Below are 26,010 nucleotides of genomic sequence, written 5' to 3'. Positions count from 1 at the left end.
TTCATTTGTTTGTTTTATTTTTTAGATTCCATATATGTAGAAACATACAGTATTTGTCTTTCTCTATCTGACTTACTTCACTAAGCATAATATGCTCAAAGTCCATCCATGTTGTTGCAAATGGTAAAATTTCATTCTTAGTTCTAGTTTCTTTTGGAATTGTTTTGTATGTAGATACAGTAACTGGATAATTTGCTGGGGGGGGGGGGGTTTCAATATAACAATACAACAGTAAAGATCTATGTGATATATTTTTGTGCAGTTAAATGAATAATTCTCACTTCATAGAAAAAAATCTAGAAAAATACTCATCAAACTGTAAACATTTATCTTGGAAGACCAAGATTTCAAGAGATTCACTTCCTATTTGGTACATTTCTATAACTATTTACTACTTTTAGTCCTTTTTATTTTTTTATTTTATTTCATTTTATTTTTTTTGCGTTACGCGGGCCTCTCACTGTTGTGGCCTCTCCCATTGCGGAGCACAGGCTCCGGATGCGCAGGCTCAGCGGCCATGGTGCACGGACCCAGCCGCTCTGAGGCATGTGGGATCTTCCCAGACCGGGGCACGAACCCGCATCCCCTGCTTCGGCAGGCGGACTCTCAACCACTGCACCACAGGGAAGCCCCCTTTTTATTTTTAAAAGATAAATTTTACAGCAAATTGAAACCTACCAAAGATTAGATATAGAAGATATTTTTTAATCAGTGATTGTTGTTCACAATATATATTTATTGAATCTCTACTACAAACTAGGCATTGGTACCTAGTAGGATATCTTATTAGATGCTAAAAACCCATTCAATAATATTCACTACACATTGCTGTTTTTTTAAGTAAATGGAAAAATATTTCCTTAGCATGATTGCTTTTTAATTTACTCCAAAACAATAATGGAACATTGAGTTTATTCTCACTCAATTATATATTTACTTCTTCCCTGGATTAGGAAGGAATTTGTAAGCATAAACGCAAAGTAGAAAATATCTGTAGAAAAGATAAATGCATAAATCAAATGAACGCATACATTTTCATTGCAAAAAATCATAAACAAAGATAAAAGACTATAGCAAACTGGGAAAATCTAAATGTCTAACAATTGAGAAATAATAAGTTATGATATCTTATAATAATTTCCAGCCTACAAAATATTTTAGAATAATTTTTGATGAAATGAACAGATGTTTATGGTATAATATCTGTGGAGGCACATCTGTGTGCGTAATCCAAATTGTGTGGGTGTGGGTGTGGAGTTTTTAAGTGAACCCATGTATAGGAAAAATACAGAAACAAAATGACATAGAAACGTTACCAGGAATACCTCTTGGTTGTGGGATTTTGTTCTTTATTTTTTGCATTTTAGTTTATACACTGATCATATATTGCTTTTAATTTGAGAAATATGTTAATAATAAGTAATCATAAATATTTTTAAAAGATTTCACACATATGCTATATTTCATGCATAAATATATGTTCTAAACAGGGAAGTGGCACTTAATTTAATCGATTTAGGAAGTACTATTATGAAAACCTGCCCCAAATTTTAAAGGATGAAAATTACTAGTTTAAATGTTAATTAAGCATGTTGAAGTCTAAAGAAAAATTACTTGGTTAAACTATACCTTCCAACCCATACAGCCCCACTAGTAGAGAAGTTTCCACTCTACGAAGAGAACGACCACATATGAATACTTCAGAAACTGTAACCCTGGTTTTCTTATAGAGCAGCTAAAGGTCACTACTCATTAGTGGATCATGAAATGAATTTAATGGGTTCTGTTAAGGGCTTTTTATTTAAAAGAATAAAAGGTAGAAAATATCAAGTGTATCCTACATTTAGTATTGTTTCACGAAAGCTTTATTTTAGGGTTTGTGTATCTGTGTCCTTACTGGGTGGTGACATAAAATGTAGTTTTTACTGTGGGCTGTGATCAAAAAAGTTTGAAAGCCACTGCCAGAGACAATAACATGCCTTAGTGTTATTCAAAAAAGGCCTGGCCTAATTATCCTTTCTGCTTGTAGACAGATCTTATTGTTACCAAATACTCTGTGGTCTTACTCCACTTCCTAGCAAAGCGTGAATAGCCAAATGTTATTAGACAGTTATATTACAGAGGAGTCATTAATTTTCTAAATAACCATTTACTACTCTTGTAAATTAGCCAGAGACCTGCAATAAGTACCCGAATTTCCTAAATAATATTTAATAAGAACTTAGTAGATAGGAGCATGTAGGGCAAATTGTATGGATTAGGGAGTTGTTGGTCATTTCTAAATAATAACACTATTAGACCAAGAATTGTTTTCTACCTCTTAAATTGCTTATTTGGCCCTGCTGTTATAAAATCATTTCCCTTTAGTCCTCTAATGTTACTATTTGTTAACATATCTGAGAAAAGCGTAAGTAACCTTTAACTACTGCACACTCTTCATCATATGCTTCAAATATAAGAGCAGTTAAAATGTATGGTAGACTGATATGAAAGGGCAAAAAAGCATTTGGATTAGGTATAACAAAATTCATATTGATGGTAAACATTAGATTATTGAGAAAAAATGATTTGTTGTAACATATAAGCACATTGTCTTTCTATAATTTTAACCTTTCAGGTTTCTCCATTTTAATCAGTAATTGTCAATTACATCTTCCAGTGTCAAAACACATTTTATTCTTTATGTTCATTTCTCACAAAACACATTTTATTCTTTATGTTCATTTCTCATTCTTTATGTTCATATTCTTTATGTTCATTTTGCATATTTTCTGAAATTATCTTCAAAGTATAGTCATGTTCCATTATTCCACACATAATTATCCGTAAAAGAATTTTTTTAGTCTTGAGTCATTTTATTTTAATTACTCATCACATTTTAAATTCTCATACCCAGAAATTTTAGCTTGAGCAATACTTATTCAGGCATATTTTTGTGTCAAAAATCATAATTCATAACAAGATAATGGAAATAGTTGTTATGCCCTGCTGGATTATCCATGACATTCTTCTTATCTGAAAGAATGAATTCTTGCAAGAAGAATCATTCCCTTTCCTTACCTCACACCAAGTAAAGACCTCACAGGAATAGTCAAGTCCACAGAGATAAAGATGAGGGCATGGCGAATAATGATTTTTTTTTTTTCACTGCAATGAAAGAGAGAAAGGGAAGGAGGGAAAATATGGTATAGTTCTAAGCAGTACTGATACATCCTCTTCATTTAATTGTAAATTGAATTAATTAATTACAAGAAATACAGAGAGTCTGAGAAACTGTAAGGAAGTTTACAAATTATTCAGCTATTCAGCAATTAGAAATCCCATCTACACAGATGCAAGTGGGTCACAGTCATATTCTGGAAAACCGAAAGAAAGAAAATAAGAAACTCTAGTGCCGGGCTTCCCTGGTGGCACAGTGGTTAAGAATCTGCCTGCCAATGCAGGGGACACGGGTTCAAGCCCTGGTCCGGGAAGATCCCACATGCCGCAGAGTGGCTGGGCCCGTGAGCCATGGCCGCTGAGCCTGCGCGTCCGGAGCCTGTGTTCCGCAACGGGAGAGGCCACAAGAGTGAGAGGCCCGGGTACCGCAAAAAAAAAAAAAAAAAAAAAAAACTCATAGCAGCCAAAAAACATTTTAAAAAAAAGTATAAAATATATTCATCATCCTCAAAAAGTCTGTAATTTATTTGGAGAGTAAAAACAAGAAAAAACAAGATGATAAGCCATTAATTAAAGATTTTTAGAAGACTAGTAACTTTCTGGAAGATGACTGACTTCACTATTCACAGGCCCCTTCTATAAGACTTAGGTGTCTAGAGTGTGGAGTCTTAAGAAAAGACTAGGATTCCATATCATTACCTATAAGACTTCGTAAAAATTTGATATCCTTCTCCTTATTTGCCTGGATAACTGAACATGACACTTTGCCAGGTGCTATGAATGTGCAAAAATATCAAGACGTTGTTACTTTATATTTCAAATATCAAGAACTTTATATTTCAGGAGCTAGACATAGGTTTTTGTTTTGTTTTGTTTTGCGGTATACGGGCCTCTCACTGCTGTGGCCTCTCCCGTTGCGGAGCACAGGCTCCGGACGCGCAGGCTCAGCGACCATGGCTCACGGGCCCAGCCGCTCCGCAGCATGTGGGACCCTCCCAGACCGGGGCACAAACCCGTGTCCCCTGCATCGGCAAGCGGACTCTCAACCACTACGCCACCAGGGAAGCCCGACATAGGTATTTTAAAGTGTCTTCTTAAATAGTAATTACAAAGCAATAAGTATCAAATTAATGGCAACAATAAGTACAATAAGAACTCAAAGAAGAGGCCATTGTGGACTGACTGACAGGTGACATTTTTGTGAAGGAAGTCTTCCTTTGAAGGATTGGTGTATAATATGGATCAGAAATGAACAAGAGGTAATATAGATTTAGCATTAGCAAAGTCAAAACATGAAAAATGTAATTTTATTCGGAGCAACACAAAAAGGAAATAATTTGACAGTCAATAAAGAAAATCGTGTTCTGTTTTTTAAAAACAACACACAAATGCTATAATATCTTTGAATATTTTCTTTTTATTTTCATAAGTGCATTGAGGAAAAACTCTAGTATCCTAGACAGATATCCCCATTGGTTTTATTTAGTTGCTTTAGTGTTTTTGTATAGCTTGGCAAATGGCCTGGAATTTAGTATAGATTGGTCTTTACACAAAATATTTCTTATTTTAAAATTTAATTCAGTGAGCAGTTTACTAACCATTATAATACATTTTTACTTAATTGTGTAATTTATAAAAAGTAGCAATTTAAAATATGAATGCTACTTAATTTATTTCAAGATTTTATATTTTTTTAAATCAATAAACAATGTAAAATAGGCCTGGTTGCCCATTTCTTGAAATATATTTTAAAATAAAGAAAAGAAAGAAAAAACGAATGAAAAATCTCTGGTTAACAAGTGCGGTACTGGGGACTTCTGGTTTCCGGTCCAACATGTAAAGAGCTTGGAAATCATACTCCCATCCTCCCTTCCATTCCCACCCCTGCCCCAGCCAAATGATGACCAAAATGAAAATCAACAACTCTTCTTAGATCCATTAGAGAATTGAAGACACTGGGCAAACCGCAGCCCCCAAAACTGGAAAGACAGACAAATGCATAAAATGGCAGCTTACCAGAGCAGAAGCCACAGCTAGGGCCAGCCACTGGCAGGAACACTTAAAGGGTAATTCTGGGGGCTCAGTTTGAGACTAGTTTAAGAGATTAAAAACTCCTACCTTTGGGGACCCAAACTTTCAATATTTTTACCTCTGTGAGCCACACAGGTTCTCAGGGTCAAGATCTAAGAAAAATCCTCTTGTGCTTCTGTCAGGAGAAAGGGGGAAAATAAACATTTTCAAATACTCCCAGAGCTACAGTTCTTCTTAACAAAGGCCTGCCCTCAAGGGAAATTATTTTACGAAAACCTAACCAACTTTCCTTTTTACCAGAGCCTAACTGACTTGGTGGTAATGAATATCCAGCTCTAGCCCCCCTAATTTAGTCTTCCTGTCTCACCTTCATAGGTGAGAGGGGAAAAGACCTGAGAAGCACTTATGAAAGTCACAGCCCAGGGTCATAGGCTCACTAAAAAACTGAGACCTAATCACAGGACTAGAGAACACTTACCCGCCCCCTACATCTTACCACCACATCAATCAGGCTCCTATAAAACAACAGGGGAGCAAGGTTCAAACCCTATTTAAAAAGGAAACCCAAAGATAACAGAAGAGACAAAAACAAGGACACTACAGGAAATTTTAGCCTCCGACACCTACAGCTACAGCAACCAGTAAATGCAATCTAATTCATAGCCAGATAGACATAAAACCTCACACTAAAGACCTGTTTACCTTAGTTCTTTTTGCTTGATACATCATGTCCAGCTTTCAACAAAAAATTACAAGGCATGCTAAAAGGCAAAAAAACAAAACAAAAAACCCCCACATTTTGAATAGATAAAGGAGGCATCAGAACCAGACTCAGTTATGACAGAGATTTTGGAATTATAAGACTAAGAATTTACGGTAACTATGATTAATATCCTAAGGGCTCAAATGGAGAAAAAAAAAAAAAGGAAATGCTAGAAAACAAAAACACTGCAACAGAAATGAAGAATTCCTTTGATTGGCTCAGCAGCAGCTTGTACATGGCCGAGGAAAGAATCAGTGAGCTCGAAGATGTCAATAGAAACTTCCCAAACTAAAGAGCAAAGAGAAAAAGGAATAAAAAATATAGTTTATCTTAATGAATATTGAAGTGCAAACTGCTACACTAGTGGCCCCAATGACTCATAATATAGTCTCCTTCCACATTGACTGTGCTTAACCAAGGGGACATCAGCAAACATGACACAAGTATAGCCTTGATAAGCTCTTAGACTTTGAGACTTACCCTCTTGGGATGCTGCCCTGAGATCTGCCCAGTCTAGTCACCTTAAGAATGAACGATTGTAAGGAGAGATGCCTACTCGGGCCTCCCAGCTGACCTGCCAGCTGAATGCAACCATGTGAGTCAGCCCAGCCAACCCACAGAATCATGAGAAAGAAACTGGTATGGTTGTAAGCCACTAAGCTTTGAGTTGGTTTGTTATACAACAATAAATAATCACTAGAAGGAATGTATTCTGTTTGCTTAAGAGCCAAATATAAAAGAATTTACAGAGATGGACCTGTCAACAGTATTAAAAAGGTATGTTTGAGAAGTGCAGACTTGAGTAGACAGTAAAGGGAAAGAAGTGGAGAGAAGGAGAAGTTGAAAGCTTAAGCGTTTAAGAGAATGTGCTTACTGACATTTCACAACTTTAATCACGTCCTCTAGGAAAAAGGTACATGTGAAATAAGTGACTTTAGTAAAGGAAAAATTCAAGGTATATTTGTGTTTTGTGTATGTTGATAGCCAAGAATTGCATCTAGGTCTCTCCAAGTTGACTAACATGTGACAGATACCTAGTCTAATAAACATTTGTTTTTAATGTTTCACTAAAAATAACCTATCTTGCAATTTGTAACTAAAAACACTGCCTCTCACCTTCGATTTATAAAGTAGCTATGTGTCTTTTATCCCTATTTCAGAACTAAACAGTTTTACTCCCTTGTGGTTTTCGTCACCACCGAAAAACACAGCTCATAGCAAAATGCCGTGGCCTATGGGTTTGCCTCTCAAAGAGGTATAGATCTCCAACTTGAAAAATAAAGTGCACTAAAGCACAAGCCAAGCTTTCCCATTTAGCTAATTTATACCACACAGTCCACTTTGGAAACCAGAGTTTATCTTTTTAATCCAGAGAGTGACAGCTGGAACATAATTGCACATAACCTCAGAAAAGTTTACCTCCTTAATACAACTCTGTACAGGAGCACTGACCATTAAATTAGACCTCCACAGGCAATAGCACCCAATGCAGTTTGGCTTTATGAGAGTTGTAGATTTATTTTATTGTTTCCCTTTGCATTATTTTTTCATGCATTGGCAATGGCTTTTATCATCCCTTCATTAGGTGCTATGTGCATTAAGCTCTAGAAAAGCAATTATCAAAATCAAACTACTCAGTTTCTCAAAAAGTTAAGCATAGAGTTACTGTATGAACCATTAATTCCACTCCTACGTATATTCCCAAGAGAATCGAAAATATATGTCACACAAAAACTTGTACATCGATGTTCATAGCAGAATATTCATATTCATAATAGCCAAAAAGTGTAATAAGCAAACCAAATGTCCATCAACTAATAAATGGATAAACCAACTGTGGCATATCAATACAATAGAATATTATCCCATTAAAAACATGAAGCATGCTATAACATGGATGAACCTTGTAAAACATTATTCTAAGTTAAAGAAGCCAGATACAAAAGGCTGCATATTACATGATTCCATTTATATGAAATGTCTAGAATAAGCAAATCCATAGAAATAGAAAGGAACTTGCAGGTGAGGGTTACCAGGAACTGGGCCAGAGAAGAAATAAGAAGTGACTGCTAATGGGTCCAGGGTTCCTTTTTGCGGTGATGAAAATGTTCTGGAATTAGTGGTGACAGTTGTACAACCTTGTGACTATACTAAAAACCACTGAATTGTACACTTTAAATTGGTGGACTTTGTGGCATGTGAATTATATATCAATTTAACAAAAGGAAAAAAACTACTCACATTCTAAATTTATAGCTGGGAAGTAGGTTGACAGGTAAAGCTTGAACCAGTGTTCTAAGCTTCCTGATTTATTCCAAAAGAGAAATCAGAAAAACTTCTATGAAAAAATGATGTTATACTGTTTTTCAGGAACTAATATCAAGTTGAAATTCAACCTAAGAAAAAAACAGAAAATATGAGGAATGATTATATAATAATAAAAATAACAAATAACATTTGTAGTTTTGCAGTTTTAAAAGCATTTTTATATACATTAAAAGTTAGGGCTTCCCTGGTGGCGCAGTGGTGGAGAGACCGCCTACCGATGCAGGGAACACGGGTTCGTGTCCCAGTCTGGGAAGATCCCACATGCCGCGGAGCGGCTGGGCCCGTGAGCCATGGCCACTGAGCCTGCGTGTCCGGAGCCTGTGCTCCACAACGGGAGAGGCCACAACAGTGAGAGGCCCGCATACCGCAAAAAAAAAAAAAAAAAAGTTAAGTACTGTTGTTGTAATTGTCTCATAAAACCCATTCAATAGGTGGTATTGTAATTCTGATTTTATAGATGAGGAAACATTCAAGTTGTATTTTTCTGTTGTTGTATGTTTAAGCATCCCCAGGTCAAGATTTGTCTTTTTCATCTCTGTAAAAGGCATACAGTGTGCATTCAGCAAAAGTTAAGGTGAATGAATAAACAAATTAAGGCTTAGGGAGGGCAAGGGACTTTCTAAAGATCAAACAAAGCAGTGTGGAATACTGTCTTTGGCATTCAAATCCTGTGTGCTTTCCATAATATCACATCACAGGTCTCCTGTGTTAAGGAACACATTTGTTCAAGTTCCAGCCTTTAAGCTGATATCAGTTATTTTAATTCAAAGCCAAAATGGAGGTCTTCAACAGCAGTCATTGATATGACATATTATTAGACCTCAAAGAAAACTAAAGTTAAACAACTGTACAAACTTTACTTTGTTGTTTACTACCAAACCTTCAGGTTAGTAGAGCAGACATTTACCAAGTGCCTGATATGTGTCAGCCACTATACTGGGCCCTAGGAATGCGGCATAGAAATGATTAAGTCACTAGATTGGAAGCACCTAAGCACCTCTTCTTATGGAACTATTTTCAGTCTAGTAAGAGGTTCTTCCACATATTTCATCACTTTATCCTTGTCAGTTATCTAGAAGCTGAGTTCAGAAATAAGTCAGAATACTCCAAAGGATTGAGTCAGACGTCAGTGGATTCCTTTACTCTCCATTATAAGCCACCTATTGACTACCAGGAAAAGAAGCCAACCATTGTTTTAAGAAAATTTCTATAAATTGCTACAATCCTAACTTCTGAAATACAGGAATTTAGCATTTAGGCATGTAGCTTCATGAACTCCCTATGTAGTGTTCACTTACTATAATACAGGCTCTTTCTTCTGGATCCACATTCTATAGCACCTGGTAACACCACATATTTTTAAAGGTATTAACTACTTTCTGTACATGGATTATGCCTTTCTATGAAGACAGCCTATTTCTTGTTCTTAAACTGATTACTAAGTAGGACTGTTAAAAACCAAGGTGTGTTCATATAGCGACATTAAATTAACATGTCTTAGATTTATAATTTGATCACAGATTAAGGTGCTTCTCCAGTCAACAGAGTGCCTGATATATAGCATGGTGCTTAATATCTATAGAATAAACAAACTAATTAATCACAGAATTAGTAAGTGATTAGTGAGAATCCACTTACACTGGAAACTAGCTTTATGTGCCTTAGTCATATAAGCCAGTAGAAGATTTTACCATCAAGCAGAGAACAACTGCTTCATTTCTTTTTTCTATGTGGGTTGCCATCCGTTTAATTTAAATCAGTGAATTTTAAGACAAAAATAAGAAGAAGCTATGATTTAGTAAATGTTTTAAATATCAAGTGTCTATAGCCAAATTTTAAAATTAAATTCCAATATTTTTATTGTACTCAGTCAAAATTTCTTTTGGCTTCCCCTCACCTTCCAAATCTATTTTGCCCTCTTTTTTTCCCCACTTCTGAATTCTGGTGTGGCATTACAATATGATGTTGAGAAGTGCAGGTAAGTTTAGCCTGTTGACAATAAGGAGCCTTTTTGCAATTACCATGTTCTATATATAGGAATTAGCTGTCCCTCCCTAAAAGTGGCTAAACACTTCAGCAATGAATTTAAATGTTGAAAATCATCACTGTTTTAATACATTTTATCACTTGTTTTCTTTGACTACTATTCTATCTTAGTTGATAATTTATTGTTTAAAAAGTGATCACTGGTATATATTACCAGAAATCATCCTACTGTAACAGCTATGATATTCTATATTATCCAGAATATTTGGGACAGTGTAGTCACAGATCAACTCAGTATTTTAGTAAGAAGCCACAAAGGTCACCTTAGATTTTTTAAATAACTTCCACAGAGTTAGAATACATATATGTAGCATCTGACATAGGGATTCTTTTCTATAAAGTTTACATGTAAGTTGTTTGAAACTTTTTAAATTATTTTAAAATATCAGGAAAAGGATTATATTATCAGAGTATATCATAAACACCAATTTCACTGCTAGAGTTTTTCTGGCTAGGATATCTGATTTGATAAACATTTACAATGAGCCTTATCACATTAGATAACACAAATTATTACCCCAGGGTGGCATTCAAGAACAAAGAACCATGATAATTGTTATAGCTAGGAAGATTTTATTAGCTATATCAGAAACTTACTCTGTTGGCAATTAAATTAGAATAGCAGCAAATGAAAGTTTTTTTGTTGTTGGTTTTTTTGTTTTTTTTTTTTTTGCAATACGCGGGCCTCTCACTGTTGTGGCCTCTCCCGTTGCGGAGCACAGGCTCCGGACGCGCAGGCTCAGCGGCCATGGCTCACGGGCCCAGCCGCTCCGCGGCATGTGGGATCTTCCCGGACCGGGGTACGAACCCGTGTCCCCTGCATCAGCAGGCGGACTCTCAACCACTGCGCCACCAGGGAAGCCCCAAAAGTATTTTTAACCTTTTAATTTTATTATTTGTCAATACCTTTTTTATCCATTGATTTTAATAGAATCCTAATCACTCTTGATAACGCAATAACATAAAATATGAAAACATATTTTTCTTTCAAAGTCTTAGCTTAATTTTTCTTGACTTTAGTCTACCATTTGTTATTATCCAGCTTGCCATTCTCACAATTATAAATTCTCCTCATAGAGAAAAACATTTTCCCCTACCTGATATTCTAACCGTTTTCTTACAGGAAAATATAATTTAAGACACACACCACAGGGGACAAATACATGACGATGTTTCTTTAACATCCTCCTACAAGCAGTGAGAGTAGTCCTAAATTTTTCACTCTACCGATTATAACTTTTTAAACTATCTGGAATGAGCCAGAGAACTTGAGCTTATTCTAGCATCGGTTAAGGGCTAGTCCATAGCCAGAGGATTGTCATGTTCATAATTGTATCCCCTGTGAACATAATCGTATTAAAGTTGATGTCTGTAATAGAAGATCAACAAGATAAACCAGGCTTATCTCACAGAAGAATTGCTTAAATACCTCAGGCTTTAGGTATAGAATGGGACCATCACAAAGCCTAAGGTATGCTCATTGGGCTCAAATGCCCTACAGTCTGGATTTACAAAATCAACAAATGCCATTTTAACTGGAATGTCTGTGTAGAAAACGTTACAGGTTACCATATCATATCCTAGGACCCCACAAATACAGAGATCCAAACAGTAAAAGAAATGAACAACTGACATTGGTGGGGAGGGGAGGAAATGGTATTCTGTCATTAGAAGTCCTTTTTATAGAGCAATAAGACAAATATCACACTTCTTTTTCAACTGAAAAAAAAAGGATCACAGGTAATGATGAAGGATGTGGCATTTGGAATTAAGCTACCAAAATGAAAATCCCAGGGCTTCCCTGGTGGTGCAGTGGTTGAGAGTCCGCCTGCCTATGCAGGGGACACGGGTTCGTGCCTCGGTCCGGGAAGATCCCACATGCCACGGAGCGGCTGGGCCCGTGAGCCATGGCCGCTGAGCCTGCGCGTCCAGAGCCTGTGCTCTGCAACGGGAGAGGCCACAACAGTGAGAGGCCCGCGCACCGCAAAAAAAAAAAAAAAATGTGGTTTTGGCCAAATTGTTTGACCTCTTGATTTCCTCATAATAAAGTGAGGATAATTGATGTCACAAATGTCTTTTATGTATGTATTATAAATTGTTCAGAATTCTTATATATAACTGATACTTTACCTTTGGGTAGACTGTCTTTCTGTACTGGTATCTATGTGGTATAAATTGATACAGTATTTTTGAATTGGAATATGTTACAAGTCTCAGGTCTGACACATTTGTAGGATAGAAGTTCTTTCATTTATTCATTCATTCATTGAACAAATATGTACTGAGTGCCTAATACACGACAGGCCTATTCTAGGCTCTTATAATATAGAGGTGAAAAAAACAGACCAATTTCTCAGCCCTCATAGAGATTACATTCTAGTAGGTGAAAAGAGGTAATAAACATAATAAGTGAGTTGTTTAATACTATGTCATGGTTAGGAGGTGATATCTACTGTGGGGGTGGGGAATAAAGCAGGGTAAGAAAGATACAGAAGGAGTTAGCAGTTTTATGTAGGGTGGTCAGAGTGGCCCTCTCTGAGAAAATGTCATTTGAACAAAGATTTGAAGGATATAAGGGAGTCATACATATAGTTAACTTTTGAAAAATACTCCATGTAGAGGAGAAAGCCAGAGCAGAAGCCTTAAGGTATAAGCATCCTGGAATTTCCAAGGAACAGTGGAGAGACCAGTGTCTTGGAGTAGAATGAAAGAAGGGGGTTAAGGAGTAGAAGATGAAATCTGAGTTAAATGAGGGCATGGAGTGTAAACTGAGTAAAACAGTAGACTATAGGAAGAGCAAGAGCTAAAGCAGGGAACCTAATTAGAAAGCTAGTAAAATAATTATGGCTTGAAATGATGGTGGCTTTGACCACGGTAATAGTCATGCAGGTAGAAATGTTGGGATTGTGGATATTTTGGGATTGTGGATATATATTTGATTTTTTGGCAGACTGGGTAGAGGATATGAGGGGAAAAAAGTACTGTAACTGTAGTGTTACTGGCCAGAGCAAGTAGAAAGATGGAGTTGCCATAACTGAAATGGAGCAGGTATTGGAAGAAAAATCAGGAGCTCTGGGGTTTTTTTGTTGTTAACTTTTTTCTTTTTTCTCATTAGTCATCCATTTTATACACATCAGTGAATACATGTCAATCCCAGTCTCCCAATACATCACACCACCCCCCCACCCCCCACTGCTTTCCCCCCTTAGTGTCTATACGTTTGTTCTCTACTCCTGTATCTCAATTTCTGCTCTGCAAACTGGTTCATCTGTACCATTTCCTAGGTTCCACATATATGTGTTAATATACGATATTTGTTTTTCTCTTTCTGACTTACTTCACTCTGTATGACAGTCTCTAGATCCATCCATGTCTCTACAAATGACCCAATTTCGTTCCTTTTTGTGGCTGAGTAATATTCCATCGTATATATGTACCACATCTTCTTTATCCATTCGTCTGTCGATGGGCATTTAGGTTGCTTCCATGACCTGGCCATTGTAAATAGTGCTGCAGTGAACATTGGGGTGCATATGTCTTTCTGAATTATGGTTTTCTCTGGGTATATGCCCAGTAGTGGGATTGCTGGGTCATATGGTAATTCTATTTTTAGTTTTTTAAGGAGCCTCCATACTGTTCTGCATAGTGGCTGTATCAATTTACATTCCCACCAACAGTGAAAGAGGGTTCCCTTTTCTCCACACCCTCTCCAGCATTTGTTGTTTGTAGATTTTCTGATGATGCCCATTCTAACTGGTGTGAGGTGATACCTCATTGTAATTTTGATTTGCATTTCTCTAATAATTAGTGATGTTGAGCAGCTTTTCATGTGCTTCTTGGCCATCTGTATGTCGTCTTCGGAGAAAAGTCTATTTAGGTCTTCTGCCCATTTTTGGATTGGGTTGTTTGTTTTTTTATTATTGAGCTACATGAGCTGTTTATATATTTTGGAGATTAATCCTTTGTCCGAGGATTCATTTGCAAATATTTTCTCGCATTCTGAGGGTTGTCTTTTCGTCTAGGTTTCCTTTGCTGTGCAAAAGCTTTCAAGTTTCATTAGGTCCCATTTGTTTATTTTTGGTTTTATTTCCATTACTCTAGAAGGGGATCAAAAAATATCTTGCTGTGATTTATGCCAAAGACTATTCTTCCTATGTTTTCTTCTAAGAGTTTCATAGTGCCCGGTCTTATATTTAGGTCTCTAATCCATTTTGAGTTTATTTTTGTGCATGGTGTCAGGGAGTGTTCTAATTTCATCCTTTTACATGAAGTTGTCCAGTTTTCCCAGCACCACTTATTTCTCCATTGTATATCCTTGCCTCCTTTGTCATAGATTAGTTGACCATAGGTGCATGAGTTTATCTCTGGGCTTTCTATCCTGTTCCATTGATCTATATTTCTGTTTCTGTGCCAGTACGATACTGTCTTGATTACTGTAGCTTTGTAGTATAGTCTGAAGTCAGGGAGTCTGATTCCTCCAGCTCCATTTTTTTCCCTCAAGACTGCTTTGGCTATTCGGGGTCTTTTGTGTCTCCATACAAATATTAAGACTTTTTGTTTTAGTTCTGTTAAAAATGCCATTGGTGGGCTTCCCTGGTGGCGCAGTGGTTGAGAGTCCACCTGCCGATGCAGGGGACACGGGTTCGTGCCCTGGTACAGGAAGATCCCACATGCCACAGAGCGGCTAGGCCCATAAGCCATGGCCGCTGAGCCAGCATGTCCGGAGCCTGTGCTCCGCAACGAGAGAGGCCACGACAGTGAGAGGCCCACATAACGCAAAAAAAAAAAAAAATGCCATTGGTAATTTGATAGGGATTGCATTGAATCTGTAGATTGCTTTGGGTAGTATAGTCATTTTCACAATATTGATTCTTCCAATCCAAGAACATGGTATATCTCTCCATCTGTTGATATCATCTTTAATTTCTTTCATCAGTGTCTTATAGTTTTCTGCATGCAGGTCTTTTGTCTCCCTAGGTAGGTTTATTCCTAGGTATTTTATTCTTTTTGTTGCAGTGGTAAATGGGAGTATTTCCTTAATTTCTCTTTCAGATTTTTCATCATTAGTGTATAGGAATGCAAGAGATTCCTGTGCATTAATTTTGTATCCTGCAACTTTACCAGATTCATTGATTAGGTCTAGTACTTTTCTGGTGGCATCTTTAGGATTCTCTATATATAGTATCACGTCATCTGCAAACAGTGACAGCTTTACTTCTTTTCCAATTTGTATTCCTTTTATTTCTTTTTCTTATTGCCGTGTCTAGGACTTCCAAAACTATGTTGAATAATAGTGGTGAGAGTGGACATCCTTGTCTTGTTCCTGATCTTAGAGGAAATGCTTTCAGTTTTTCACCATTGAGAATGATGTTTGCTGTGGGTTTGTCGTATATGGCCTTTATTATGTTGAGGTAGGTTCCCTCTATACCCACTTTCTGGAGAGTTTTTATCATAAATCGGTGTTGAATTTTGTCAAAAGCTTTTTCTGCATCTCTTGAGATGATCATATGGTTTTTATTCTTCAATTTGTTTGTATGGTGTATCACATTGATTGATTTGCATGTATTGAAGAATCCTTGCATCTCTGGGATAAATCCCACTTGATCATGGTGTATGATCCTTTTAATGTGTTGTTGGTTTCTGTTTGCTAGTATTTTATTGAGGATTTTTGCATCTATATTCATCAGTGATATTGTTCTGTAATTTTCTATTTTTGTAGTATCTTTGTCTGGTTTTGGTATCAGGGTGATGGTGGCCTCATAGAATGAGTTTCGGAGTGTTCCTTCCTCTGCAATTTTTTGGAAGAGTTTGAGAAGGATGGGTGTTAGCTCTTCTCTAAATGTTTCATAGAATTCACCTGTGAAGCCATCTGGTCCTGGACTTTTGTTTGTTGGAAGATTTTTCATCACAGTTTCAATTTCATTACTTGTGATTGTTCTGTTCATATTTTCTATTTCTTCCTGGTTCAGTCTTCGAAGGTTATACCTTTCTAAGAATTTGTCCATTTCTTCCAGGTTGTCCATTTTATTGGCATAGAGTTGCTTGTAGTAGTCTCTTAGGATGCTTTGTATTTCTGCCGTGTCTGTTGTAACTTCTCCTTTTGCATTTCTAATTTTATTGATTTAAGTCCTCTCCCTCTTTTTCTTGATGAGTCTGGCTAATGGTTTATCAATTTTGTTTATCTTCTCAAAGAACCAGCTTTTAGTTTTATTGATCTTTGCTATTGTTTTCTTTGTTTCTATTTCATTTATTTCTGCTCTGATCTTTATGATTTCTTCTGCTAACTTTGGGTTTTGTTTGTTCTTTCTCTAGTTCCTTTAGGTGTAAGGTTAGGTTGTTTATTTGAGATTTTTCTTGTTTCTTGAGGTAAGCTTGTATAGCTATAAACTTCCCTCTTAGAACTGCTTTTGCTGCATCTCATAGGTTTTGGATCATCGTGTTTTCATTGTCATTTATCTCTAGGTATTTTCTGATTTCCTCTTCGATTTCTTCAGTGATCTCTTGGTTATGTAGTAACGTATTGTTTAGCCTCCACGTGTTTGTGTTTTTTTCCTTGTAATTCATTTCTAATCTGATAGTGTTGTGGTCAGAAAAGATGCTTGATATGATTTCAATTTTCTTAAATTTACTGAGGCTTGATTTGTGACCCAGGATGCGATCTATCCTGGAGAATGTTCCATGCGCACTTGAGAAGAAAGTGTAATCTGCTGTTTTTGGATGGAATGTCCTATAAATATCATTAAATCTATCTGGTCTTTTGTGTCATTTAAAGCTTCTGTTTCCTTATTTATTTTCATTTTGCATGATCTGTCCATTGGTGTAAGTGAAGTGTTAAAGTCCACCACTATTATTGTGTTACTGTTGATTTCCTCTTTTATAGCTGTTAGCAGTTGCCTTATGTATTGAGGTGCTCCTGTGTTGGGTGCATATATATTTATAATTGTTATATATTCTTCTTGGATTGATCCCTTGATCATTATGTAGTGTCCTTCCTTGTCTCTTGTAACATTCTTTATTTTAAAGTCTGTTTTACTGATATGAGTATTGCTACTCCAACTTCCTTTTGATTTCCATTTGCATGGAATATCTTTTTTCCGTCCCCTCACTTTCAGTCTGTATGTGTCCCTAGGTCTGAAGTGGGTCTCTTGTAGACAGCATATATATGGATCTTGTTTTTTTATCCATTCAGCAAGCCTATGTCTTTTGGTTGGAGCATTTAATCCATTCACGTTTAAGGTAATTATCGATACGTATGTTCCTATGACCATTTTCTTAATTGTTCTGGGTTTGTTTTTGTAGGTCCTTTTCTTCTCTGTTGTTTCCCACTCAGAGAAGTTCCTTTATCATTTGTTATAGAGCTGGTTTGGTGGTGCTGAATTCTCTTAGCTTTTGCTTGTCTGTAAAGCTTTTGATTTCTCCATCGAATCTGAATGAGATCCTTGCCAGGTAGAGTAATCTTGGTTGTAGGTTCTTCCCTTTCATCACTTTAAGTATATCATGCCACTCCTTTCTGGCTTGCAGAGTTTCTGCTGAGAAATCAGCTGTTAACCTTATGGGAGTTCCCTTGTATGTTATTTGTCCTTTTTCCCTTGCTGCTTTCAATAATTTTTCTTTGTCTTTAATTTTTGCCAATTTGATTACTATGTGTCTCGGCATGTTTCTCCTTAGGTTTATCCTGTATGGGGCTCGCTGCACTTCCTGGACTTGGGTGGCTATTTCCTTTCCCATGTTAGGGAAGTTTTCGACTATAATCACTTCAAATATTTTCTCAGGTCCTTTCTCTCTCTCTTCTCCTTCTACGACCCCTATAATGCAAGTGTTGTTGCATTTAATGTTGTCCCAGAGGTCTCTTAGGCTGTCTTCATTTCTTTTCATTCTTTGTTTTGTTCTGCAGCAGTGAATTCCACCATTCTGTCTTCTAGGTCACATATCCGTTCCTCTGCCTCAGTTATTCTGGTATTGGTTCCTTCTAGTGTAGTTTTCATTTCAGTTACTGTATTGTTCATCGCTGTTTGTTTGTTCTTTAACTCTTCTAGGTCTTTGTTAAACATTTCTTGCATTTTCTCAATCTTTGTCTCCGTTGTTTTTTCAAGGTCCTGGATCATCTTCACTATCATTATTCTGAATTCTTTTTCTGGAAGGTTGCCTATCTCCACTTCATTTAGTTGTTTTTCTGGGGTTTTATCTTGTTCCTTCATCTGGTACATAGCCCTCTGCCTTTTCGTCTTTTCTGTCTTTCTGTGAATGTGGTTTTTGTTCCACAGGCTGCAGGATTGTAGTTCTTGCTTCTGCCATATTTAACATTTAGTTTAACAACATTTACTGTCTCTTAGGCACTCTTTTAAGCATTATCATTCAATCAGCACAAGTCTATGAGACAAACTAATTCTGTAGCCCATGCAGCTTTACAGTTTTACATACATAGTTTAACTGTATTAAGAGCACCTATCCCTAAATTCAGTGTTCCTTTTCATTATACTTTTCTCTTACTAATGTAAGAATTGTATAAAAAATCAGGTATATATACTTTCCAATGATGTCATATATCTGGGTAACATTAGTAGATGTTTAGCAGAGTCCCACTGAATATTAAAATGTTTAGGTATTAACTAACCCTGTAATTTTTTTTTTTTTAATTTGGCTGTGCCAGATCTCAGTTGCAGCACGTGGGATCCTTGTCACCATGGGCAGGACCTTTTAGTTGCGGCATGTGGGATCTAGTTCCGTGACCAGGGATTGAACCTGGGCCCTCCGCACTGGGAGTGCAGAGTCCCAGCCCTGGACCTCCAGGGAAGTCCCTAACCCTGTTAATATTTAAATATTCTGTTTAATTATGTAGCAAATACCTAGCAAATAAATACCGTCTTTTAAAGTGAACCATGATAGGGAGAGATTGATTTTTGGAATGTCAGTGTGAGGACTTCATGAACCTGCTGTCCCCTCCCTCCCCATAAAACAAACAGACAAACAAACAAAAAGTACTGGCCTAACAACTAACATTAACCATTTCAGAACTCTGGAAATTAACCAAAGCCACAGAATGTTCTGAGCATTGTCTATCCAAGAGGAACTCCTGATACTTAAGACAACAGAGTCCGTGGCATTTTAACTTGGGGCTGTTTACATCCCACCTCCCCTCTCTGCTGAATGGTGCAGCAGCCATGAATAGCTAGTAGCCTCACAGTCACTGGACGGGATGGAACTTTGGAGTCCATTAAAATTCCCATCTCTATAGCACTGTCAATATGCGTCTAAACTAGCAACTCCTTGGAAAATCCCTTCTCAGGATGTTGGGGCTATTTGATTTGACTCAGAGTTCAACCCAGCAGGAAAAAGAAAAGCCCTATTCCTCCAAGACATTACCCAAAACAACAGTCTGTTGGAAAAATCCCAGGTGTAGTGAGCAAGAGCCTGGCCAAAACATAAAAGGAAGCCCTGAGGCACCAGACAGCCACAGGCAACTTTGAAAGGCTAAAATATATTCTTGGACATCTTACATGGCTAAGAACATGCCTAGAAAGGAAAATACCTCATTCAGATACTTAGCTTGAGTGTGCTGCCTCGAGGCTCTGCTCAAGCAAGAAATGAAAGGTAAGACTATCTTGTAAAGTGCCTGAAGTTTGAAGGCATATCTTCACACACAAATCCCACTGACAAAGTTTGGAAGATATGCAGACAAGATATTTAAGGAAATCTAATGGCCAATCATTAGCTGACCACTGAGTTATACGGAGCCATGTATGCCTCCTCGGAAACCAGGCTTAGAACAAGAACTTTAAAAATAAGAAAATAAAAGAACTTTGTGGCAGGCACTGTAGGGAATACAGAATCTATAGAATCCATCTAGGAAAGTCACTAAACAAATGAGCAACAACAATATCAAAAAGAAAGACCATCAAACCCTTAGAGGGAGATACCATAGCTGTTATATTATCTAAGAAGTCCACTTTCCAACAACAACCAAAAAACACTATAAAACATGCAAAGAAACAGGAAAGTATGCCACATACACATTTTTTTTAAAAAAGCAAACAATGGAAAATGTGCCCAGTGGTGTTGGACTTAGTTAACAGAACTTATAAATTGGCTATTATAAACATGTTCAAAGACCTAAAGGAAACTAGGATTAAAAAACTAAAGGTAAGTATTACAACTGTGTCCCACTAATAGAAGATATAAGTGAAGAAGTAAAGATCATTTTAAGAATCAAATGGAAATTCTGGAGTTGAAAGTACAGTAACTGAAATGAAAAATTCTGTAGAGTGCTCAACAACAGATTTGAGCTGGCAAAAGAATCAGCAAACTTGAATATAGGTCAATTGAGAGTATACAGAAAGAAAAATGAACAACCTCAGAACCTGTGGAGCCACCATCAATCATACCATCATATGCATAAAGCGAATCTTAGAAGAAAAAGAGATAAAGAAAGGGGCAGAATGTATATCTAAAGAAAGAATGGCTGAAACCATCCAAATATGATGAAAAACACTAATCTGCACATAGAAACTCAACAAACTCAGAGTAACTCAAAGAGTTCACACTTGGGCTTCCCTGGTGGCGCAGTGGTTGAGAGTCTGCCTGCCAATGCAGGGGACACGGGTTCGTGCCCTGGTCCGGGAAGATCCCACATGCCGCAGGGCGGCTGGGTCCATGAGCCATGGCCACTGAGCCTGCACGTCTGGAGCCTGTGCTCCGCAACGGGAGATGCCACAACAGTGAGAGGCCCGCGTACCGCAAAAAAAAGAAAAAAATAAAAAGAATACTAAAGGGAGCCCTTAAGGCTGAACTGAGAGGACTACTAGACAATAACTTGAATCCACACAAACAAGTAAAAAACACCTGTAAAACTATAGATAAGTATAAAATATGGTTTATGTATTTCTGTCAAATAGTTCCTCTTATTTCCTAGGTGATTTACGGAACAACTACATAAAGTAATAATTATAAATTTGTGTCAACGGGCTGATAATATATAAAAATATAATTTGTATAATAACAGTATTACAAGGGAGGGAGGATTTTGGAGGAAAGTTGTATGTGCTAGGTATTGTTATTTTGTTAAGTTAATATGCTAATTGCAATCCACAGGCAACCACTAAGAAAATAGCTCAGAAAATATATAATAAAAGAAACTATGGAATTAAAGCAGCAATGGAGGAACAGAACAATTAAAAAGACATATAGAAAACCGATAGCAATGGCAGGCAAAAGTCCTACCTTATCAGTAATTACATTGAATGTAAATGGAATAAACACTCCTATCAAAAGGCAGAGAGATTGGCAGAATGGCTAATATAATATGACTCAACTAGGTGCTATCTGCAAGAGAAACACTTTAGATTCAACGATACAAATAAGTTGAAATTTTAAAAAGGGGGGGTGTAAATTATACCATGCAAAGAGTAACCAAAGGAGAGCTGGAGTGACCATTCTAATATCAGATAAAACTAGGGCTTTAAGACAAAAATTGTTACTAGAGACAAAGAAGGACATTTTATAATGATAATAAAAAAGGTCAATCCATGTGGAAGATGTAACAACTACAAAGACATACACACCTAACAACAGAGCCCCCAAGATACATGAAGAGAGAAATTGGAGGCTTTATTACCCCAATTTTAATACTTTCAGTAATGTATCAAACAACTTAGCAAAAAAATCAATAAAGAAGAGATAATGACACTATAAACCAACTAAACCTAACAGACTTGTATAGAACACTCCACCCAACAACGGCAGAATATGCATTCTTCTCAAGCACACATGGAACATTCTCCAAGACAGACCATATGCTAGGTCATAAAACAAGCCTCAATAAATTAAAAATATTGAAATCATCCCAAGTATGTTCCCCAACTGCAACGGGATGATAATTAGAAATCAATAACAATTTAGAAATTCAAAAATATCTGGAAATGAAACAACACAGTCCTAAAAACCCAATGGGTCAAAGAAGAAATCACAAGAGAAACTAAGAAAATACTTTAGGTGAATGAAAACAGAAACACAACCTTCCAAAATATATGGAGTTCTTAGAGGGAAAAACAGTTCTTAGAGGAAAATTTATTGTTGCAAATGCCTATATTAAGGAATAACAACAACCTGAAATCAATAACCTAACTTTCTACCTCAAGAAGCTAGAAAAAAAACAGCAAACTAAACCCAAAGCAAGCAGAAGACAGGACATAGTGAGAGGAAATAAGTAGGGAGTAGAAAATCATAGAGAAAAACCAGTTGAACCAAAATTTGGGTTTTTTAAAGATTAACAAAATGTACAAACCTTTAGCTAGACTGATCAAGAAAAAGAGAAGACTCAAATTACTAAAATCCAGAATGAAAGAAGAGACCACTCGCTACCAACCTTAAGACCTAAAAAGGAAGCTACAAAAATGGCCAATAAGCACATGAAAAGAAAGCTCAACATCATTAGTTATTAGGTAAATGTAAATGAAAGCCACAATGACATACCAGTTCATAACCACTAGAATGGCTATGATCAAAAAGTTAGACAGGGCTTCCCTGGTGGCGCAGTTGTTGAGAGTCCACCTGCCAATGCAGGGGACATGGGTTCGTGCCCCAGTCCGAGGAGATCCCACATGCCACGGAGCGGCTGGGCCGGTGAGCCATGGCCGCTGAGCCTGCGCATCTGGAGCCTGTGCTCTGCAACGGGAGAGGCCACAACAGTGAGAGGCCCGCATACCAAAAAAAAAAAAAAAAAAGTGTTAGAATTTGGAAAAATTGGAACCCTCAACTATTAATGTTGGGAATGTAGAATGATACAGCCATTTCGGAAAACATAAGTTGACACAGAAACTTGTATGTGAATGTTTACAGCAGCATTATTCATAAAAAGAGCACACATTGCTTGATTGCATTTATATGAATCTCCAGGATAGGCAAATCTATAAAGAAAGTAGATTAGTGGTTACCTGTATCTGGAAGTGTAGGGCTTAGAAATAGGAATAACTGCTAATGGGTATGGAGTTTCTTTTTTGGGTGATGAAAATGTTTTAAAATATGATTGTGCTTACAGCTCAACACCTTTTTGAATATACTCAAAACCACTTAACTGTATACTTTAAATAGGTGATGTTTATGAGATGTGAATTATCTCTCTTACTGTTTAAAAAATGAATCATTAATATAATGAACTGGGCATTTCATTTCACCTTTTTATGCTTAAAGATAAGTTCTAGCACCTAAACTTGTAACATTTATCATTTTAGTGTTTGATGAGAGCAATGTCTCCAAAGATGTATTGTTCTTTTTTCTTTCTTTTAATAAATTTAGCTGGACAACTTAGCCAGTCGGCACATTTAGCTCTCCAACTGCCATACAATGTACTTGGTTTAGGTCGAAGTGCAAATTTTCTTGATCATCTTTATGTTGGTATTCCCCGTCCATCTGGAGAGAAGGTGAGTAAAAAAATTATAATTAATCTATTTTTAAATATTTATTATTCAAATATTTGAATTAAAATATTTTTATTCCATTTAAAGAATTTTTAAAATTCATTGGTAGTGACCAATCAAAGCTTATCTTACACAGAGCACATTATAATTTGAAGAAATAAACCTTAAGACTTCCTGCCCCTCCTCCTCCCTGCTTTTTCTCCTTATCATTTTCACCATCTAACATACCAAATATTTTTATTTTGTTTATTGTCAGACTCTACCTCAACTTGAATTTTAGCTCCAAAGCAGCATTTATTCATAGCACCTTGAACAGTGCCTGCTACATAAGTGTGTTCAATAAATTAATGAATCCATGAGACAGAAATATAATCCTTCCCTGAAAAGATGGAGAAATTTTTGCCGATAGGAGTCCTATTTGGGGCCTAATATATGTAAATTCAGCTTAATCCATACCTAGGATTTCAGTTAATCAAAGAGTACTTAAGCTTTTTCTTATTTATTTAGAATAATTATTGTGTCTTTAAAGTGTACTGAATGTTAAATGTTCTTAAATTCTTTTTCCAGTCTATACGGAAACAAGAATGGACCGCAATCATTCCAAATTCTCAGCTAATTGTCATTCCATATCCTCACGATGTTCCTCGAAGGTAATGTCCTTGCTTGAACTGAATTTGGTAAAAATACTGTCAACTCTGAATCATAGTTATATCTTTTAAAAACTTTCTCTATTCCTGCTGTGTTCCCATGAGTGTCATGACTTAATTTGCTTACAGCAAACTTTAAATGCCTAAACATACCTACACAAAAGGTCCCTGACATTTTTCACGAAGAACAAACTAAACCTTATTAGAAAAACAGCAGGTTAACTAACTAGGGACTTATACATATTCTGCTTAAATAAACTGGTCTTCAGTTTACTGGCCATAAATTCTAAAATTTCAGGCTGCTGAACTTTATAAGCAATGATCTTTTTTAGCAAATGCTTTGAGAAGTGGTATATATCCCACAGTTGTTAGGCACAAATTTTGAAGTTCAGCGGACCCAGGCTAGAAACTCGGATCCACTGCTAGCTGACTGAGATTGGAAGCTAGTCCTTTGTTCTCTCTGAGGGTCAATTTCTGCTCTGTAGAAATTGGGAGATAAAATACCTACCTTACAAGAATGAGGATGAAATATGCTTAACACAGTACCCAGCATATAGTACCCAGCATATAGTGAACAGTAGGTATTTTTATCCTTATTAGCAAAACATGTTCCTTGTATAATATAGCATTTAATTCTAAATCTTTATCTCTGTTTGTTTTCTTTAAATTACTAGGTTGATTCCATTATTTCAAAAAGCAGGTGGTGAAGGTATTCATTAACATTTAAATTTCATTGGGAAAAATATAACTTGTTCTTAAGGCTACTCTCATGTCAATATGAAAAAATAAGCTATTAAAATGTAACTAGTGGCTTATTACATTTCTTCTCAAAATACAGCCTGTACTGTTCTTTTTTCTTCTTCCAGTTTTGTTGTGATATAATTGACATACAGCACTGTGTAAGTTTAAGGTATACAGCATAATGATTTAACTTACATACATCAAAAAATGATTATCACAGTAAGTTTAGTGAACATCCATTTTCTCACATAGATACAAAATTAAAGAAACAGAAAAAAATACGTTTTTCCTTGTGATGAGAACTCTTAGGATTTACTCTCTTAACAAATTTCATATACAACATATGGCAGTGTTAATTCTGTTTGTCGTGTTGTGCATTACACCCCTAGTACTTATTTATCTTATAATTCAAAGTTTGTACCTTTTGACTGTTTTCATCCAATTCCCCCTCCCACATCCCACCTCCCACCTCTGGTAACCACAAATCTGATCTCTTTTTCTATGACTTTTTTTTGGAAATATAACTGACCTATAATACTATGTTAGTTCCTGTTACACAACATAGTGATTTGATGTTTATAAACACTTCAAAATGATCACCATGGTTAAGTCTGGTTACAATCTGTTGCCAAAGATATTACATAATTATTGACTATATTCCCCACACTGTACATTTCATACCCGTGACTCATTTACTTTGCAGCTGGAAGTTTGTACCTCTCAATCGCCCTCACCCATTTGTCTCCTCCCCTCATCCCTCTCCCCTCTGGCAACCACCTGTTTATTTTCTGTATCTATAACTCTGTTTCTGTTTTGTTATGTTTGTTCATTTGTCTTGTTTTCCAGATTCCACATATAAGTGAAAGCATACAGTATTTGTCTT

At 36.5% G+C, this 26,010-nt stretch overlaps 1 protein-coding gene across 1 annotated transcript in view; it reads left to right on the top strand.

Moving 5' to 3' along the window:
- ITFG1 (integrin alpha FG-GAP repeat containing 1) overlaps window positions 1-26,010 on the top strand; it is a 232,780-nt gene that overhangs the window by 199,761 nt on the left and 7,009 nt on the right. The window contains exons 15-16 of the mRNA XM_027092142.1: window positions 23,618-23,742; window positions 24,307-24,389. Coding sequence (XP_026947943.1) covers window positions 23,618-23,742; window positions 24,307-24,389 — 208 coding nt within the window. The remainder of the gene's footprint in view (window positions 1-23,617; window positions 23,743-24,306; window positions 24,390-26,010) is intronic.

The sequence above is a fragment of the Aethalodelphis obliquidens genome, unplaced genomic scaffold (genome assembly GCF_003676395.1).
Source record: "Aethalodelphis obliquidens isolate GAN/ISIS:26980383/991018 unplaced genomic scaffold, ASM367639v1 scaffold75, whole genome shotgun sequence".
Taxonomy (NCBI): domain Eukaryota; kingdom Metazoa; phylum Chordata; class Mammalia; order Artiodactyla; family Delphinidae; genus Aethalodelphis; species Aethalodelphis obliquidens.
The sequence above is the reverse complement of the archived record's forward strand: the minus strand, read 5'-3'. Positions and strand labels throughout refer to the sequence as shown.